Source organism: Pleurodeles waltl, chromosome 2_2 (assembly GCF_031143425.1).
Source record: "Pleurodeles waltl isolate 20211129_DDA chromosome 2_2, aPleWal1.hap1.20221129, whole genome shotgun sequence".
Lineage (NCBI taxonomy): Eukaryota > Metazoa > Chordata > Amphibia > Caudata > Salamandridae > Pleurodeles > Pleurodeles waltl.
This window is the reverse complement of record NC_090439.1, coordinates 1,182,238,619-1,182,259,916: the sequence shown is the minus strand read 5'-3', so window position 1 is coordinate 1,182,259,916 and position 21,298 is coordinate 1,182,238,619. Positions and strand designations below refer to the sequence as shown.

The 21,298-nt window shown below is 47.5% G+C and overlaps 1 protein-coding gene across 1 annotated transcript in view; it reads left to right on the top strand.

Moving 5' to 3' along the window:
- Positions 1–1,701: 1,701 nt before the first annotated feature.
- LOC138275140 (C-type lectin domain family 2 member L-like) overlaps positions 1,702–21,298 on the top strand; it is a 124,724-nt gene continuing 105,127 nt past the window's right edge. The window contains exon 1 of the mRNA XM_069219071.1: positions 1,702–2,715. Coding sequence (XP_069075172.1) covers positions 2,100–2,715 — 616 coding nt within the window. The 5' untranslated portion in view covers positions 1,702–2,099. The remainder of the gene's footprint in view (positions 2,716–21,298) is intronic.

Here is a 21,298-nt window from a genome sequence, read left to right as displayed (position 1 = left end):
TGGAAGAAACTTGGAGTTCTGCAAGAATGAAGAGGACTAGGAACTTCCCCTTTGGAGGATGGATGTTCCACGTCGTGATGAAGCTTGCAGAGGTGTTTTCTTGCAGAAAGACCACAAACAAGCCTTGCTAGCTGCAAGGGTCACAGTTAGGGTTTTTGGGTGCTGCTGTGGGCCAGGAGGGACCAGGATGTCGCCACTTGGAGGAGGAGACAGAGGGGGTGCCCAGCAAGTCAGGGAGCCTTCACAGAAGCAGGCAGCACCCGCAGAAGTACCCGGACGGGCATTTGGAAGAGGAGTGAACCAGAGTCCACCCGAAGTCACAAAAGAGAGTCCCACGACGCCGGAGGACAACTCAGAAAGTTGTGCACTGCAGGAAGGAGTGTTGGGGACCCAGGCTTGGCTGTGCACAAAAGGAAATCCTGGAAGAGTGCACAGGAGCCGGAGCAGCTGCAAATCATGCGGTACCCAGCAATGCAGTCTAGCGTGGGGAGGCAAGGACTTACCTCTACCAAACTTGGACTGAAGAGTCACTGGACTGTGGGAGTCACTTGGACAGAGTTGCTGAGTTCCAGGGACCACGTTCGTCATGCTGAGAGGGGACCCAGGGAACCAGTGATGCAGTCTTTTGGTGCCTGCGGTTGCAGGGGGAAGATTCCGTCGACCCACGGGAGATTTTGCAGAAAAGTACCATCTTGCCTGGCATGTTACCCCCATACTTCCCTGTATATATGTTGTTTTAGTGTATGTGTCACTGGGACCCTGCCAGCCAGGGCCCCAGTGCTCATAAGTGTGCCCTGTATGTGTTACCTGGGTGATGACTAACTGTCTCACTGAGGCTCTGCTAACCAGAACCTCAGTGGTTACGCTCTCTCATTTCTTTCCAAATTGTCACTAACAGGCTAGTGACCAATTTCACCAATTTATATTGGCATACTGGAACACCCTTATAATTCCCTAGTATATGGTACTAAGGTACCCAGGGTATTGGGGTTCAAGGAGATCCCAATGGGCTGCAGCATTTCTTTTGCCACCCATAGGGAACTCTGACAATTCTTACACAGGCCTGCCACTGCAGCCTGAGTGAAATAACGTCCACGTTATTTCACAGCCATTTACCACTGCACTTAAGTAACTTATAAGTCACCTATATGTCTAACCTTCACTTAATGAAGGTTGGGTGCCAAGTTACTTAGTGTCATATAAAACACACTGACAAATAGGGTTTTCACTATGAACACTGGGTCCTGGCTAGCAGGATCCCAGTGAGACAGTAAAAACACCCTGACATACACTCACAAACAGGCCAAAAGTTGGGGTAACAAGGCTAGAAAGAGGCTACCTTCCTACATACACTATTGCCCCTTACCCTGTGCCATGGTGCGCTGTATATTACATACAGCGCACAGATGGAGGCGGTTAGTGGGGCGCTAGGGGGCGCAAGGAAAGTGGTGCTGCATTGGATGCAGCGCTACCCTTCTCAAATCCGGACCTTAGGCACTCACAACCACCCCCCCCCCCAATGCTTCCAGGTATTAAGGGAGAAGATGCTCTATGGCCATGCGCTGCCCCAGGTGGCCAAGCGCTGTGTGTTTCTGCAGCAGTGAGGGCCAGAGGGCATCTGATGCAAGCGCGGGCGGGTCCTTCCTCTGTCTGGTGTCCGAGGGCAAAGGGTGGTTGTTCTGCACACAGCTCCGGTGCCAGGAGAGATGTTTACAGCAGGTGAGAGAGGGCAGCTTTCACTTCTCCCAGAGACCAGGAGGTGCGGGGCCGGGGCTGAGAGGACAGAGGGTGCGGGCTGTCAGGAGGGCCCTTTGATGGAGCTTGTGAAGGGACCACCCCACCCCGGTGACCCCAGGATTGCCGGATAGAAGCCGCAGTATCAGGGGTGGGCTCACCCGGTCTGTGTGTGAGACAGGCTGGGAGGCAGGGACCCCCCTTATCAAAGAGCTCAGATCCATAAGAGAGGGGCTTCTAGAGCGGGGTGACTCCGGGTACTCCACGATTCACACCAGACCAATCCTACATCCTCGAATCCCCTACACCCCCGGTCCCGGCCAGACACTGGGGAGCGGGACATCCCAGGACCGAGTCTAGGAGCTATGGAGGGGCCTGGCTCAGACCTGGGGGCTGGAAACGAGGGGCAGAGGAGGGAGAGAGACAGACGGGAGAGGAGGGACTCAGGACTGGGGCTTCGCCAGGACTCAGAGAGAGGAGAAGATGCGGAGTCAGGAGGTGAGATGCTGGAGGGGAGGGAGAGCCCTGGCAGGAGAGAGGCGCTGAAGGAGGGGTCTGGGACAGAGGGCCAGAGAGGCGAGGGAGACAGGGTTGAGAGGAGGGACTCAGGGGGGCTTCACCAGGACACAGAGAGAGGAGAAGATGCGGGGTCAGGAGGTGAGATGCTGGAGGGGAGGGAGAGCCCTGGCAGGAGAGAGGCGCTGAAGGAGGGGTCTGGGACACAGGGTCAGAGGGGGGAGGGAGACAGGGGGGAGAGGAGGGACTCAGGGGGGCTTCACCAGGACACAGAGAGAGGAGAAGATGCGGAGTCAGGAGGTGAGATGCTGGAGGGGAGGGAGAGCCCTGGCAGGAGAGAGGCACTGAAGGAGGGGTCTGGGACAGAGCAGGCGAGCCTGATACCGAGGGCAGGACCCGAGGGGTCCACACAGACATCACCCGGAGAGAAGAAGAGCTGGATGAGGAATCTCCTGAAGTTTATAGGTAAGAAGGTGGAATGACACCTGGAGAGCAGTGAAAGGCAGCAGCTGTGTCAGTGCGGGGGCTGTGGCGGGAATAGGAGGAGGAAGGGGTAGGGATTTCCACCCACCAGTATTTTCCCTGCTTGGTCTCTATTTTAATGTCAAGTCAAGTAAGAATAAGCACTGGCAAAACCAATGAATATGACTTGCATTTTTGTTCGTATTTCATACATGGTAATGTCAGTGCTTTCTGGGAATTAGTTTTGTTTATCAAATTAAGTAGGGATGCCTGTGCTATAACAGACAATAAATACAGCCACCAAAGCAGCCATCTTGTGACCAGTTGCATACAGATATAGTGGTTTTGTGGGCTCTGTGATACCAACCACCTGCACTCACTCACCACGGATGCTCTCACACAGATCATCTCACACGTATTCAATCAATGCACACCCCATGTCACACGCAGTCACAGCAGATCACACATGCCTCGCTCGTGCACTCACATCATCACATTGAAACATTCACCTACTCGTGCCAAGGACAGCCACTCACATCAGATGACCTATGAGGTGGATGGGTTGAGAGGGAGGTGGTCGCATGGATGGATGTTTAGCTGGATACATTGATTGATGTGAGTAGAGCAGTGAACTGGTCTACCAACTCATCATCCCAAGATAGCAGGCACACTGACGGTACAGTGGGGAAGAGAAACCATCGCACAAAGCCAGAATAACTTTATTTTTGTTTGCTGTTGCGTAGCCTAAGAATGCAACATCCTGCCCTTCAAAGCCACGACCTCACACACAATACAAACTACACAACGGAGCTCTAGTTGGTACAATATTCCCTTAACTACTTTCAGATAATGTTTGCAGAGCAGTGTTCATTCTGAGGTCTTCCCAATGTGAACCTGGTGTTGTTATTATGTGTTTGAATAAAATTAAACGATGACTTTTGTATAACTGCCTTGACCATTTTGATTAAACAAAAGGAATTGTCTACCCAGCCACCGGCCATATGGTACAAAATCTCTGCTATGTACCCAGCAGCCTGCAAAATAGTGCATCACCTCTGCTGCTTAGCAGGCAATAGACTAAATACTAAAGATGGTACAGAATCTGTGAAACAGCGAGATAAACAGTACAAAGGAGGTCTATGTTTATCCGGCGAAAAAGAAACAAGCATTTGCAATGCAATCGGTCTCGCATTTGTGAGAGTATAAGCTGTTGGCGTTGTAAATGACAATGGGCCTGATTAGAACTTTGGAGGAAGTGTTAATCCGTCCCAAAAGTGACAGTAAAGTGACGGATATACCACCAGCCGTATTACGAGTCCATTATATCCTATGGAACTCGTAATACGGCTGGTGGTATATCCGTCACATTTGGGACGGATTAACACCTCCTCCAAAGTTGTAATCAGGCCCAATGTCTTTTATTTATGTGTTTTGGTTTGGAGTGTAGGGGGATGTATGTGGTGTAGAATAGAAGTGTGCGGTTTGTATTTAGTGTTTTTGCACAATTGTGCAGTGTGGAATTGTGTGGCATTTGTGTACTAGAATTATGTGCCATGGCGAATATATATGGGTGAGAGCTGCATGGAACAGATAGAAAGGAAGACAGAGAGGCAGAGATAGTTTAATTAGGAACTGAGAAGATACATTGCAAGCTTCCCTCACAGAGAATGTACCACAGAAGCGTCCCTCACAGAGCAACAGATACAGCACAGGCAGCAGCAGTGCAAGCTTCCCTTACACACAGCAGATACAGCACAGCAGCAGTGCAAGCTTCCCTCATACACACACATAGCAGATAAAGCACAGACAGCAGTGCAAGCTTCCCTCACACACAGCAGAAACAGCACAGGGAGCAGTGCAAGCTTCCCTTACACACAGCAGATACAGCACAGCAGCAGTGCATGCTTCCCTCACACACTGAGCAGATATTGCACAGGTAGCAGCAGTGCATGCTTCCCCCTCATACAGCAGAAACAGTACAGGCAGCAGCAGTGCAAGCTTTCCTTAAACACAGCAGACACAGCACAGCAGCAGTGCAAGTTTCCCTCACACACAGCAGATAGAGCACAGCAGCAGTGCAAGCTTCCTTCACACACAGTGCAGATAGAGCACAGCTGCAGTGCAAGCTTCCCTCACACACAGTGCAGAGTGAGCACAGCAGAGCAGTGCAAGCTTCCCTCACACACAGCAGATACAGCACAGCTGCAGTGCAAGCTTCCCTCACACACACAGCAGATACAGAACAGGTGCAGTGCAAGCTTCCCTCACAAGCAAGGCAAATACAGCACAGCAGCAGTGCAAGCTTCCCTCACACACAGCAGATACAGAAACAACATCAGTTCAAGCTTCCCTCACACAAAGCAGATACAGCACAGCTGCAGTGCAAGCTTCCCTCAAACACAGCGCAGATAGAGCACAGCAGCAGTGCAAGCTTCCCTCACACACAGCACAGATACAGCACAGCAGCAGTGCAAGTTTCCCTCACACACAGCGCAGATACAGCACAGCAGCAGTGCAAGCTTCCCTCACACACAGCAGATACAGCACAGCAGCAGTGCAAGCTTCCCTCACACACAGCACAGATACAGCACAGCAGCAGTGCAAGTTTCCCTCACACACAGTGCAGATAGAGCAAAGCAGCAGTGCAAGCTTCCCTCACACACAGCACAGATACAGCACAGCAGCAGTGCAAGTTTCCCTCACACACAGTGCAGATACAGCACAGCAGCAGTGCAAGCTTTCCTCACACACAGCAGATACAGCACAGCAGCAGTGCAAGTTTCCCTCACACACAGCAGATACAGCACAGCAGCAGTGCAAGCTTCCCTCACACACAGTGCAGATAGATCACAGCTGCAGTGCAAGCTTCCTTCACACACAGTGCAGATAGAGCACAGCAGCATTGCAAGCTTCCCTCACACACAGCAGATACAGCACAGCAGCAGTGTAAGCTTCCTTCACACACAGCAGATACAGCACAGAAGCAGTGCAAGCTTCCCTCACAAACAGGGCAGATACAGCACAGCAGCAGTGCAAGTTTTCCTCACACACAGTGCAGATAGAGCACAGCAGCAGTGCAAGCTTTCCTCACACACAGCGCATATGAAGCACATCACCAGTGCACAAAGCATTGTCATCGACAATAGGTCTCACCTTTGTGACCTTATAAGTGTTTTGCCAGAACTAGCGGCTTTGCCAATGTCTTGAATCTATACTGAAGAGCACCGTGTCTGCTGTTGAAACACCACCAAGTGTACAAACTTTTAGTTAATAAAAGCTGGATATTTACCCACTAAAATATGCAGATTTCATTGGCTTTTGAAGGATGTACGGAGGGGTGAGTGAGCCTCTTGCTTAGGGATTTTTGGAGAAGCAATATGGGAGATTAACATAAAATAGGTATAGAAGCATATCTGGCAAACGTCTGAGATTCATGTCACTGTTTAACTAAATTGTCTTTAAAGTGGGAACAACTCAGAGCGATCATAAAGGGTTGTGCACTATTAACACGGGCTGTTCACTGGAAGCCAGTTAAAGACACTGGGAGGCCCTTGAACGTGCACTGAAAGGCCTGTTGTGGACTCTGGCAGTCCTGGGATGTGCAGTGGTAGTCCTGTAATGGGCTCAGGGGGGGCAGGGATGTTGCACTGGAAGCCAGTTATAGACACTGGGATGTGCACAGTCAGCCCATGAACGTGCACTGAAAGGCCTGCTATAGACTCTGGCAGTCCTGGGATTCGCTTTGCTAGTCCTGAGCTCAGGTGGGGCCAGAGATGTGCACGGGAAGCCAGTTATAGACACTAGGAGGCCTGGGATGTGCAGTGCTAATCCTGTGATGGGCTCAGGGGGGGACAGGGATGTGCACGGGAAGCCAGTTATAGACACTAGGAGGCCTGGGATGTGCACAGTCAGCCCATGAACGTGCACTGAAAGGCCTGCTATGGACTCTGGCGGTCCTGGGATGTGCAGTGCTAGTCTTGAGCTCAGGTGGGGCTAGAGATGTGCACTGGAGGCCAATTATAGACACTAGGATGCCTGGGATGTGCACAGTGAGTCCATGAACGTGCACTGAAAGGCCTGCTATGGACTCTGGTGGTCCTGGGATGTGCAGTGGTAGTCCTGTAAGGGGCTCGAGCGGGAGGGGTGCATGGATGTGCACTGGAAGCCAGTTATTGACACTAGGAGGCCTTGGATGTGCACTGAAAGGCCTGCTATGGACTCTGGCGGTCCTGGGATGTGCAGTGGTAGTCCTGTAATGGGCTCAGGGGGGCCAGGGATGTGCACTGGAAGCCCAGCTATGGGCTCTGCTGCTTATAATATTAGTAAATAAACAAATCAGAGCTGCTGACTTTGAAACACAGAAATCATGTTGGAGTCTCTGCGTCGGTTCAACATCCTGTAATGCTGAGCACATCATTTAATCTCCTTCTGCCTACAACAAAACAAAACATGTAGTGTAATTGGTGCTAATGCAAAGCCCTACAAAATCTTCGGGCCAAGTCCTGGCTATAAAAAAACTGCAAAAGAGTGCCGATTAAGAATCAGAATAACGGGGCTGTGATGTAAAAGCAGTTTACAGTGATGTGCTGCCCTCCGAAAGGGGGACACACACTGAGATGCTGCGGTGATGGTAATAAAACAGGGGACACTTCCGTGACACCCGTCGAGCCCTTGTATCACTCAGAAAGCTCTAAGAACGTCCCAGGTCAGGGGTGAGAGACACAACTGTTAGGTTCTTGCCTATTATAAAGGCAAGAGTAAAAATATCACGGACCCACAGGAGATTTCTTCTTGGCTTCCAGTGCAGGGTGAAGGCAGGCAGACCCCAGAGCATGCACCACCAGGAAACAGTTGAGAAAGCCAGCAGGATTAGGCGCTACAATGTCGCTGATAGTCTTCTGGCTACTTTGTTGCAGTTTTGAAGGCATCCTGGGACAGTCAGCGGTCGATTGTCTGTAGAAGTCGAAGACAGAAGTGCAGAGGACCCCTGATGAATTCTTGCAAGTCATAATCTGAGGAAAAGCCCACTGGAGAGACCCTAAATTGCCCTCAGAGGAGGATTGGCCTGGGACTGGGCTGCCCAGACTCCAAGGGGGCAGAACACTGTCTGTGGGGTGGCAGCAGCTGTAGCTGCAGAGAAAACCCCAGAGAGCTGGTTTGGCAGTAATGGGGGTCCATAGTGGAGCCCAAAGGATGCATGGAATTGACTCCCCAATACCAGATTTGTAATGGGGGGGACTGTTCCATGATCTTAGACATGTTACATGGCCATATTCAGAGTTACCATTGTGAAGCTACATATAGGTATTGACCTATATGTAGTGCATGCGTGTAATGGTGTCCACGCACTCACAAAGTCTGGGTAAATGGCCCTGAACTATGTGGGGGCACCTTTGCTAGTGCCAGGGTGCCCTCACACTTAGTAACTTTCAGCAAGTAAAGGTTAGACATATAGGTGACTTATAAGTTATTGTGTGCGTTATTTCACTCAGGCTGCAATGGCAGTCCTGTGCAAAGGTTTGTCTGAGCTCCCTATGGGTGGCAAAAGAAATGCTGCAGCCCATATGGATCTCCTGGAACCCCAATAACCTGGGTACCTAGGTACCATATACTAGGGAATTATAAGGGTGTTCCAGTATGACAATTGAAATTTGTAAAAGTGGTCACTAGCCTATAGTGACAAATTTAAAGACAGAGAGAGCATGAACACTGAAGTTCTGATTAGCAGAGCCTCAGTGACACAGTTAGGCACTACACAGGTATACACATTCAGGCCACAAACTATGAGCACTGGGGTCCTGACTAGCAGGATCCCAGTGAGACAGGCAAAATCAAACTGACATACATGCAAAATTGGGGGTAACATGCCAAGAAAGATGGTACTTTCCTACACTTACCTTCAGGAGAAACCTCAAGAGTTGGATGTTCGAGCAGTAGCAGCCCCCCCTTCAGCGCCTTGAGACCCTTACGGGTGAGTAGTGCTCTTTACAAATGCTTTGATTGCTTGATTGATTGATATACCTAGAAGCCTTTAACATGCATGTCTATTGGTGTGAGACGTTTCTTCCTTGTTATTAGATGGCACCCGCATATGCACATTTACAGATGACCATCATCCAATGCTTTCATATCCTTTTAAGGTAGTAGAATACCGATAGCACTTGAAGCGTGAGGGGCCTGAGGGGCTGGATTATGTGGAGCGCCAAACAGTCACTGGGTGGAACATTATATAGTGAGTATTTAAAGGAGGAAACTGGGAAAGAAAGAGGAGAGAAAACAGTCCCTCATATTCACTGCAAACCAGTCTGTCTCTTGTAGCCATTGCTTGCTTGAATGCTGGTATTGTCTTTGTCACTGCTTTTAGAATAGCGGTGTAAACGTTGGTAAAACTAACAGCAGTGCCTCCACACATTAGTCAAGCAATATGTTCTACACAAAGTCTATCAAGTCTAGTGAAACAGATCCCTTGTTCCAGCACTGACTACCTTCATTACTCCCTCTTCTACGTCCTCATCATCCCAGTAATTACAATATGAGGTGTCTCTGAAAAAAAGATTAACCACGCTCAGGGTCGAAGACCTTGCAGATACAGGACTCTTCCTTGTCTTTAGAACCCGATATGGGCCCCACCCACCAACAGCTCTTCCTGTTTTTACAATCCATGCATTTGGAGGTGCATTGTAGAATGGGATGAGGAGGACTTCATATCAGGGCAATGAAGATTGCCATTAAGTAATGGGATTATTTCCCCTTCACTTAAGTCCTACTCATCCCAGTAATAACAGTATGAGTATTGGAAATGGCCCTTTCTGCACGGAAACCCCCAAACATTTTGCTTATCTCCTCCCGTTTTTGCTGAATTTGTTTTTGTTAGCTTTAGGACTAGGGGCACTTTGCCACTGCTAAATAGCACTAAAGTTCATATGCTCTTTCCCTAAAACATGATAACATTTGCTTACCCGCAATTGGCATATTTAATATACTTATAAGTCCCTAGTAAAGTGCACTACATGTGCCCATGGCCTGTATATTAAATGCTGCTAGTGGACCAGCAGCACTGATGGTGCCACCCACTTAAGTAGCACTTTATAACATGTTCCAGGCCTGCCATTCCAGCCTGAATGCAGTGTCCCACCACCATATTGACTTAGCATTTAAAACCCCTTGCCAAGCCTTAAACTCCCCTTTTATTACATATAAGTCACCCTTAAGGTAGGTCCTAGGTAGCCCATAGGGCAGGATGCTATGTAAGTAAAAGGCAGGGCATATACTTGCTAGTTTTACATGTCTTGGCAGAGAAAATGCCCAAATTCATTTTTTATTACTGTGAGGCCTAGTCCTCTCATCGGATAAGATTGGGGATTCCTTAATACATTTTTTAAGTGCAATTCCTGAATGGAAGGAGGTGGAGCTGTCATGGTTAGTACCTACTGAATTGTAATGATAAATCTTCTTTAATGATAAAGTCAAATTTCTCATTACAATTTAAAAAATGCCACTTTTAGAAAGTTGGAATTTTCTGTCTTAGCCTTGTGTGCCTACTGCTTGTCACCAATAATCTTCTGGGGTGGGTGACAGCTGGGCCTTGTGCATTCCCTCTAGACAGCCACACACAATGGGACATTAGGTCTGTCTTGATGGGCCTTAATGGGCCATTAACTGGATTGATGGGGGGGGCAGAACTTAGCACTGCCTCACTTACACCTGAATAGGCTTGTCCTGCCCACCTACAACACGGCTTAAAGACCCTGCATTGTCACTCAAACCAGCTTGGATCCAGGACATGGGAGGCAGGGCATCTGTGCTTCAAAGGCATTCCTCTAGAAGTTTTGTCCACCTTCCAGAACTAGGGTACCAAAGTAGAAATACAGGAGCTCAGACACCACCACTTCAGTACGCATCTGGACCTGTAGGTACTCTGCCAAGAAGAAGGACTGCTGTGCTGCTGAAAGGACTGTCACTCTGCTGGACTGCTCCTTTGCTGGACTCCTGCTTTGCTTTGTTGCCCTGTACCTGCTGCCCGCTTACTGGGGAATGGGAAGGACTAGACCTTCATCTCTACAACCCAGAGTGACTCCAAGGGCCAGCTGGCTTGCCTCCTGTTTTCTGAAGTCTCAGGGACACAAAAGACTTCCAACCAAGCTGCTCCTACACCTGAACTTTGCCATCTGTGAGTCTGCATCACCAAGTGGTACCACCATAGACCTGAACCCTTAGAAATGGGCCTAAGGTGCGCTGCCCTCTGTGGTCCTCACCAGAACCCCTGCAAATCCCTGCAGTGCAACGCCACGTAGACCCTGCACTAGGGTTTATGGTACTGTGCTCAACAGGCCTAAGTGGGTCCCTGTATCCGGCCCGCACTCTATCATGGTTGGCCTGAAATATTGACTTTGTTCTTGTCCGGCCAGATACCCACAGTTGGTGCTTTGCAATTTTATGCACTATTTCACCTAAATCTTTAGAATTGCATATCTCAGGATTTCCTTATTGGATTTTTTATGTTTTGGTCTTGTTGTACTCATATAAATATTGTCTATTTTTCTGGTGTTTTCACTGTGTTGTTATAATGTACATGTTGCACAAATACTTTACACATTGCCTCTTAAGTTAAGCCTGACTGTTTTGTACCAAGCTACCAGAGGGTGAGCACAGGTTAATTTAGGGTGTGTATCTGACTTACCCTGACTAAGAATGTGGTTCCTTCTTGAACACAGTGCATATATATCAGCAAAAACATTCATAACAATCAACAATTACTTCATTGCTGATTGCAGCTCAGTCCAACCAAAATCCATACCACTTGAATTGAACAGCTCAAGCTTGTAGTGTTTAATAAATGTATGGTAATAGGACCCTGCTTTTGCCCTGCACATTTCAGAAACTGAAGCAAAATCTGCTTCAGCTCAGGATGTGGATGCCACTCTTGTCGAGTGACCTTCTATGTGTGTAGGAACTATTGTACCAACTGACTTGGAAGCTTGAATTATTGCCAAATGAACCCATATGCTAATGGTTTGTACCACTGACTTTTTCCTGAACTAGGAAATAAAAAGAGATCTAGAGGACCTAAACTTTTATATGCAGCCCAGGTAAATGGACAGACCCTTCTCACATCGAATGAAAATGGAATATTCAGGTCAGAGCCTGAGAAGAATACTAACTCCTGAGCAAGGTGAAACAACGATTGGAACTTTATAACAAATTTATATATTTATATATTATTATATATAACAATTATAGAACATCCCTTTGTGGGTAAAACATTTATGAGGGAAAGATGACATTATGGTCCACAATTTACTCAACACCCTTGCTAATGTAGTAGTTATCGGAAAAGCCATTTTACAATTCAGCCAAGCTAATTCTGCCTGCTCAAGAGATTGAAAAGGGTTGAGGTGTAAACCTTGAAGAAAAGTAGACAAGTGCCAGGTTGGAACAGGTATTTTCTTCAGTCTTAAACTCTTCAGGAGTCTAACCATTAATGGGATACTCATAGTGCAGTCTAAATCAATCTTTAGGGATTTAATTGCCGACCACTGAGAGACCAGTGTGGATGAAGCCAACCCTTTTCAGAAGCCTAACCGCAAAAACTCCAAAATTTGGAAAGGATCAACTTGTAAAGCTGAGAAGCCTCTTGACATGCACCACTTATTGAATGATGCCAGGTCTTTCCACAGGAAGATAACATTGAGGGTTTCCTTGAAGATTATATTTCCATAGTAACCATTTTGGAACAACCCATCTCCTCAAGCCCTACCTGTTTAACAACCAGGCCATTAAATTGAGCTGTTCAAGTTGAAAAACCAGTAATCAATCAAGAAAAATGGGAGAGGATGTTGAGTAACAGCAAGAGCTGTTGACTTTTGAGATGGGGAACTAGGTTATAATCTCGGCGTCAGCTCAACATGCTGTGATTCTGGGCAAATCACTTATTCTCCCTGTGCCTACAAAAAATTGAATGTGTCCTGTGTAATGTAACTGGTGCTCATGTAAAGTGCTCCAATACCTTCGGGTCGAGTTTGCGCTCTATGAAAACTGCAAAAAACAAAAACAATGAAATGGAGGAGGCTGGAGGGAGAGATGAATGAAAGATCTTAAGGACATTAAAAGGGAAAAATGGACGATGTGGGCAAAATGGTGCAATCTCCAACAGTGTGCTCCTCTCCTCCTGAATCTTCTGAAGCACTTTTGGGAGGAGGGTAATTAGAGGGAGGCTTACAGAAAACCCCTGGGCAAGCAGATCGAGAGAGCATCCACTGCCCAACTTGGGGAGCTGGTTTTGCTGAACAAAAGATTGGGAGATTTGCGTTGGTGATGGTAAGGCAAACATTTCTGTCTAAGTGGTCCCAAAACTGACACATATGCGATTGAATTACTTGGTTGACAGATAATAATTCACCAAACACAGGAGGTTCTGAATAAGGCTGTCTGCCTGCAAAATCAGTCACCCAGTCACCCTTGAATATAAATGCCTCCCAATGATAGAAAGTGGGTTTCTGCCCAAGTGAAGATCTGATTTGCTAGCCGATTCATGCTTTTTTCCTCGTACTGCCTTGGAAAATAAGATAGCACCTGGTAACCTAGTTGTCTGTCCCTCTTACTGAGTGGCTGGGGTTTGCAATATCTTATCTATCACAGCCAGCTCCCTCCAGTCGGAGGAATTGAGACTATTCAGCCAAGGTAAGAACCCTTCATCTCCAGATCCCTTAGAGTGGCTCCCAAGCCCCACAGGTTGGCATCTGTTGTTAATCAGAGGAGAACAGGCTACTTAAAAGAAATTCCCTTTGATAGGTTCTGTTCCACCAACCACACTGCAATGTAAGTTATCTAGGTCATTACAGGAATCAAGGCCTCGTAGTTTCTTGTGCTCAGAGACCAACAACTGAGAACATGATTCACTAAGAGTTTGTGGTAAAAGCAAGACCATGGAACCACAGCCTTCATGGCTGCCATCAGTACTCGCGCTCTCAACCAAGTCTTTGCTGTTGCCTTGGGCTGTCACAAGAGCATCTGTTGAATGGCCGTAATCCTTCAAGGACGAAGGATCGCTCAACCCAAATGAGTGTTGAAGTAGGCTCTGATGAAAACGTTTCTTGTGATGGTTGAAGATCAGCTCTTGAAGGACTTTCAGAACCAGCTCTATATTTTCTTGAGCCTTTAAGAGAGAGGAAGCAGACAACAGCAAGTCTCAAATTATGGAGAAACTGAGACATCAGACAGTCCAAAAGAAGGAACAACTGAGGCAAGTACCTTTGTGAAAACCCTGGGAGAAGTTGTGAGACCAAATGGCAGGGCTTGGAACTGGAAGTGCTTCTCTTTCAACACAAAAGGAAGGTACTGCTGACTGGATGGATGATGTGGGACATTAAAGTACATATTTTCAAGATCTAATGTCACTGGGTAATCGTTGTGAGCTATCAAGAGAATGAGTATTTGCAAAGAGATCATCTTGAATGTTTCCACCAGAACATACTTATTCAAGTTTTTCAAATCCAGAACCATTCTCAATGTCCCGTCTGGCTTTGGGACTAGAAAAAGAACAGAATTCTGTCCCTTTTTGGATACCGTTAAGCATTGATTGAGACTGATTGCTCCTTTGGTAATGGAGTAGGGCTTAACAAATTGTGTGGATGTTGTGAGAACATAATACGATAACCATTCCTCACTATCTCCAGTCTGACACTCAAGCTTCCCCCAATTTGGAGATGCCTTATGCTGGTACTACTGGAATGAGGAAGATCATGCATTGGGATAGTGAAGCTCATCTTTAAGTAATGGAGTCACTAATACAAACACCAGTGAATGCAAAGACATTTCCCATAATAAAAGGCAAAAAGCTTCTTCTGTTGGCCCTGCTCTGGACCAAAAGCCTTCAACTTCTGTCTGACTGGCTCCTTTTAGTCTTGGCTCAAATGTGTTTACACAACTAAGTCACATCAAAGTAAGAACACAATGTGCAAAAGGTATGGGAGTAGAATGGGGGGTGGAGTCATGAGGGGTGAAGTCACGAAGAGGAGAGTCTGAAGCCAACTTATACATTTCTTTTTTTTAAAACTCTGTTTCAAAGACATTGGCAAGAAGGGCACTTGGGACAGTAAATCTATTCTGGCCAACTTATTTGGGGAAAGGTCCGATGCAGCATTTTGAAATATCTTATTTGGTTAAGGACCCTGCTGCAGAGATATTAGTGTGCTCAGGAATTTTCATGGGATAGTAATAGTGGTATTATAACTCGACTGTATAATGCACTTGCTGGAGAGATATGTTTTTAGTCACAATTGTGACTCATAACTTAGCATATAGGGTTAATGTACCTGCTGCAAAGCACATGATGCATCTCACAGGTCATAGATTTGGATTTTAAGTAGATAGGTAAGTGGGTCTGTGTTTTTGACAGGGATCCTTTTATTATTTGCAGTTTATACGTTGCAATCTGTCTTATATAGCACAGTGGGTTATTCGGCTTCAAGAAAGTACATGCAAACTGTCATGAATGGATTTAAACCTTATTGTTTTTTATTCTTCATCTGTCATTATTTTAAGGTTGCAAAAAGGGTTCCTTTAGGTAGTAAGTCTTATTAGTATAGGCAACCTCCACCACTATGTTATGTTTTTATTTCTGACTTTAGGGGCTAGTCACAAAGATAACTCATGCTTTTGAGTAGTTTACACATATAGCCAAAAGCAGTAACGTTACTTAAAAGTGTAATAATAAATTACACATGAAGATCAATAAAAAGAGTAGGTTGCCTTTGTGAATAGCTCCCTCTGTGCCGTTCAGTATAGAAGATATGTGACTCCTACTCCATGTAACCCTCAATGTATTCTGTAACATTTCCTGTACATTGACTTACACACTTGTGTGATTTATTGTCTCTATATATTGTGTTTCCATGATGTAAAGTGCTCCCACACCGTGCACTTGGACGAGTAGTGCTATAAAAGAATTAAACGCCAAAATAAATTAATACAATTCATGTTTGAAATTGTGCTAGTGGTTGACTACGATATGAGCCTTGGTCAAGCAGCAACCACAATCGTAGTCAGGGTAAGGAACAAGCAAACCCCAAATTAACCTGTGCTCACCCTCTGTTATCTTGGCACAGAGCAGCCAGGCTTGATTTAGATGCAATGTGTAAAGTATTTGTGCAGCACTTAAACAGTGAATACACCACATGAAAAGGATCCCACACCAAGTTAGAAAAATGTAACTTAAGTTAAGAAATAAATGAAGATCAAAATGACAAAAATCCTAACAGTAAAACCAAAGTTACGATTTGTTAAAGAATAAACTGTAGAATAGCTCCTAAAAGCATTAAGTGGCAACTGGGATACCTGGTCATGCTTGACCGGTACAAAGTCACAAGTTGAGGCTGACCGCGATGGAGGACAGGTTGGCTACACGGACCTAGTTAGGCCTGTTTAACAGATTGCCTTAAATCATGATTGGGTATCACTGCATGGATCCTGATCAAAGAAGCTCTGCACAGCCGAAGCAATGAGTCGGTTCTGAGATGCGGTGAGGCTACAGGGTGAGGTCCTGCTGCATCGATATTGAGGATCTTATCGACGGGGCTTGTGATGCGAGGTCTGGGTATTGGAGAGGTGGTGCACAGCTTGTGATGCAATAGTTTGAAGGAGTTGCAAATCTTCGATGCGGAGGCTGGTGTCATCAGGGCTGCTGTTGATGAGAGATGCAAGGACCGGGCTGGAAATGCACCATTAGCAATGCATCATTTCAAAGACTGCATGGGTGATGCAGACCTTCAACAGGTCTAGTCCATGCAGCAGCTGCGGAGCATCAGTTCTGCTTGAGGATGCGTCGCTCAGCAGAGACGATGTAATTGTTCAGCTGGCAAGCACCTTAGGCCACTTCCAAGGGTCCAGGACTGAGGTGGCAGTCCAGGATTGGGGTGGCACCACTTGGTAGGGTAGACTTACAGATAGCAGAGTCCAGGTGCAGGTGCAAGGTTGCTGGAAGCCTGTTATGTCCCTGACTCTTCAGATCAGGAGGCTAGCCAACTAGCCCTTGGAGTTACTCTGGTGTCAAGTGATACATGTACAGTCCTTGTCTCCCAGGGCAAAGGGCAGGAGGCAGCAGGTCAGCACAGCAGCGAAGAAGTCCAGTAGAGTAGCAGTCCAGAAGAGTGTCAGTCCTTCAGCAGCACAGCAGTCGTTCTTCCTGGATGAGTATCCACAGGTTTAAAAGTGTACTGGACTGGTGGTGTCTGAGGCTCAATTCCTATACACAATGGTGCCTTTGAAGTGGGGGAGTTTTCAAAGGCATGTTTTTAAACTACACAGTTGTCCTCCCTTCCTGCCCGAGCTCCAAACTCATTACAGGGAGTTGTGCAGCTCTTTGTGTGGGGACAGGACACAGCTTATTCAGGTGAAAGTGAGGTTGTGCCTAGTTTCTCCCTCCCATTCTCCTAGGAGGGTCCGTCAAAACACATCTAAGCTCTCACTGTGTGGGCTGTCTAGATACCAGACTTGAAGGATTCATCTCTTCCCATTTGGAAATGACACAAAAAATGTAATAAGGCAACTCCAATGTTATTGTATTGGAGAGATAGGCCTTGCAAAACTGGAAAATGAATTTAAACGTTTTTCACTACCATGACATGTAAAACTTAAAAGTTCATGTCTGATTTTTTTAAATGCACAGCACTCTGCCCTTGGGCTGTCCAGGCCCTGCCTTAGGTGCACCTTATATGTACTAAAGAGGAACAGATGGGCCTCGCGCATGGTTTAACTTACCAGGTCAAAATGGCAGTTTAAAGCTGCACTCACAGCGTCTGCACTGGGAGACCTAAGACATGGTTAAGGGGCTACTTAGGTGGGCACAACTGGTGCTGAAGGTCCACTAGTCACACTTAATTTACAGGCCCTGGGCACTTGTAGTGCACATTACTGGGGTAAATTAACTATGCCAATTGGATATAAACCAATGTTACCATGTTTTAGTTAAAGAGCACAAGCACTTTAGCACTGCTTAGCAGTGGTAAAGTGTGTAGAATCTTAAGGCCAACAAAAATACCGGCAGCAAAAACAGGTGGGTTGTAGGGAAAACGTTAGGCAGAAACCATGCCAAGGATGCCAAGTCTAACAGAGCTATTACATTTGATATTATTGTAATTGCTCTTATAGACAGATGCATCGGACATTCTTACAGTGCATGCATATCTCTTACATATAAGGGTTGAGCAACATCACAAATTTGCCTCCAAATCATAGTTTCTCAGAAGCTGTTGTGAAGTGATATCATGCAGGGTGCCTTTGTTTCCATCTCTTGCACTTTGATCCTGGCTCTAGATGGATCTCAACTAGGAGTTTTCTTGAACAAAAGGAGATCTTAGTTTTGGGCTCAGTTTGAAGTAAAAATAAGAAAGCCTTCTTACCTCATGCAAGAGGCTACTTAGATCCAAAAGCAGACAGACTATGCAGGTGCCGCTGATTGTGTCCTGGTGTCAGCAAATTACACGGGAAAAAAGATTGCATGTTTAACTGGGGCCAGCAGGATCCTGGATCTGGGATTAATGATAGCTGCAGGTTGGATCCCCCCCATTTCCTGGAAAAAAATGACTTAGGCTCATTGTTAGAAATGGTGTTTTTGGTTGGCAGTCAGGTTGCCCTCTGTCCAAGCAAGAACCCTCACTCTAGTCAGGGCAAGTCACACACAATCCAAAATCAGCCTGTGCTCACCCTCCGGTAGCTTGGCACGAGCAGTCAGGCTTAACTTAGAAGGCAATGTGTAAAGCATTTGTGCAATAAATCATACAACACCATAGCATAACACCACAAAAATACACCACACAGTGTTTAGAAAAATATATAATATTTATCTGGGTATCTTCAGGTCAAAACGATCAAAGTTGCGAAACGAATTTGTAAAGATATCACTGAAAAGTGATATAAAGTGTCTTAAGTCTTTAGAAAGGAAACAAAGGCGGTCATTCTGACCCTGGCGGTCTTTGACCGCCAGGGTGGAGGACCGCGGGAGCACCGCCGACAGGCCGGCGGTGCTCCAATGGGGATTCCGACCGCGGCGGTAAAGCCGCGGTCGGACCGGCACCACTGGCGGGCTCCCGCCAGTGTACCGCCGCCCCATTGAATCCTCCACGGCGGCGCAGCTTGCTGCACCGCCGCGGGGATTCCGACCCCCCCTACCGCCATCCAGATCCCGGCGGTCCGATCGCCGGGATCCGGATGGCGGTAGGGGGGGTCGCGGGGCCCCTGGGGGCCCCTGCAGTGCCCATGCCACTGGCATGGGCATTGCAGGGGCCCCCGTAAGAGGGCCCCTACATGTATTTCACTGTCTGCTGCGCAGACAGTGAAATACGCGACGGGTGCAACTGCACCCGTCGCACAGCTTCCACTCCGCCGGCTCGATTCCGAGCCGGCTTCATCGTGGAAGCCTCTTTCCCGCTGGGCTGGCGGGCGGTCTGAAGGCGACCGCCCGCTAGCCCAGTGGGAAAGTCAGAATTACCGCCGCGGTCTTTCGACCGCGGAACGGTAATCTGACGGCGGGACTTTGGCGGGCGGCCTCCGCCGCCCGCCAAGGTCAGAATGAGGGCCAAAGTCTCTTTCAACCACAAAGTACCTGGTTTCTGGTGGAAAATCTCCTCAGAGGGCCACAGGAGAAGAGATACGTGGAAAAATGGTGTGTGCGTCGATTTCTCCTCAGCACACACAGACTTGCGTCGTTATTTTTCACGCGGGGAAGTCGGGCGTCGTTTTCCGGTGCGCGGACAGTCTCTTTCCGTGGATCGCGGGGAGTACCAGATGGCCCGGGTCTGTGCGTGGATTTTCCTGCTTGTTTTCCGGCTGCGCGTCATTCTGCGGGGCGGCGCGTTGAAGTTTTGATCTCACGGCAGGCGTCGCATCGATTTCTCCTCTAGAGGTCGGTCTGCGGGGCTGCACGTCGAAATTACGATCTCACGGCAGGCGTCGCGTCGATTTATTCTCTAGAGGTCGGGCGGCGTTGTCCTTGCGAGGCCGTGCGTCGAAGTTTTGGTCTCACGGCAGGCGTCGCGTCGATTTCTCCTCGGAAGTCGGGCGGCGTTGTCCTTGCGAGGCCGTGCGTCAAAGTTTCGAGCTCACGGTAGGCGTCGCGTCGTTTTCTCCTTCGAAGTCGGGCGGCGTTGTCCTTGCGAGGCCGTGCGTCAAAGTTTCGGTCGTCCCGAAGGCGTCGCGTCGATCAGCGTCGGTGTGCGGCGTTTTTCTTGCCGCGGAACAAGCTGAGCGGCGAAAAGTTCGGCGCACGGAGCGTCCAAGAGGAAGAGAGAAGTCTTTTTGGTCCTGAGACTTCAGGGAACAGGAGGCAAGCTCTATCCAAGCCCTTGGAGAGCACTTTTACAGCCAGACAAGAGTTTAGCAAGGCAGCAGGCCAACAGCAAGGCAGCAGTCCTTTGTAGAAAAGCAGACAGGTGGGTCCTTTGAGCAGCCAGGCAGTTCTTCTTGGCAGGATGTAGTTTCTGGTTCAGGTTTCTTCTCCAGCAAGTGTCTGATGAGGTAGGGCAGAGGCCCTGTTTTATACTAAGTTGTGCCTTTGAAGTGGGGGTGACTTCAAAGAGTGTCTAAGAAATGCACCAAGCCCCCTTTCAGTTCAATCCTGTCTGCCAGAGTCCCAGTAGGGGGTGTGGCAGTCCTTTGTGTGAGGGCAGGCCCTCCACCCTCCCAGCCCAGGAAGACCCATTCAAAATGCAGATGTATGCAAGTGAGGCTGAGTACCCTGTGTTTGGGGTGTGTCTGAGTGAATGCACAAGGAGCTGTCAACTAAACCTAGCCAGACGTGGATTGAAGGGCACAACAAGATTTTAGTGCAAAGAAATGCTCACTTTCTAAAAGTGGCATTTCTAGAATAGTAATATTAAATCCGACTTCACCAGTCAGCAGGATTTTATATTACCATTCTGGCCATTCTAAATATGACCTTCCTGCTTCTTTCAGATCAGCAGCTGCCACTTCAACAATGTATGAGGGCAGCCCCAATGTTAGCCTATGAAGGGAGCAGGCCTCACAGTAGTGTAAAAACGAATTTAGGAGTTATACACTACCAGGACATGTCCTGCCTTTTACCTACACAGCACCCTGCTCTAGGGGTTACCTAGGGCACACATTAGGGATGACTTATATGTAGAAAAAGGGGAGTTCTAGGCTTGGCAAGTACTTTTAAATGCCAAGTCGAAGTGGCAGTGAAACTGCACACACAGGCCTTGCAATGGCAGGCCTGAGACAAGGTTAAGGGGCTACTGAAGTGGGTGGCACAACCAGTGCTGCGGGCCCACTAGCAGCATTTAATCTACAGGCCCTAGGCACATAAAGTGCACTCTACTAGGGACTTATAAGTAAATTAAATAGCCAATCATGGATAAACCAATCAATAGTGCCATTTACATAGAGAGCATATGCACTTTAGCACTGGTTAGCAGTGGTAAAGTGCCCAGAGGTCAAAAGCCAACAACAACAGGTCAGAAAAAATAGGAGGAAGGAGGCAAAAAATTTGGGGATGACCCTGTCAAAAAGCCAGGTCCAACACTCATTTAAATGCATGTAGGTGCAATATCACTACAGCTTTAGTAATCTT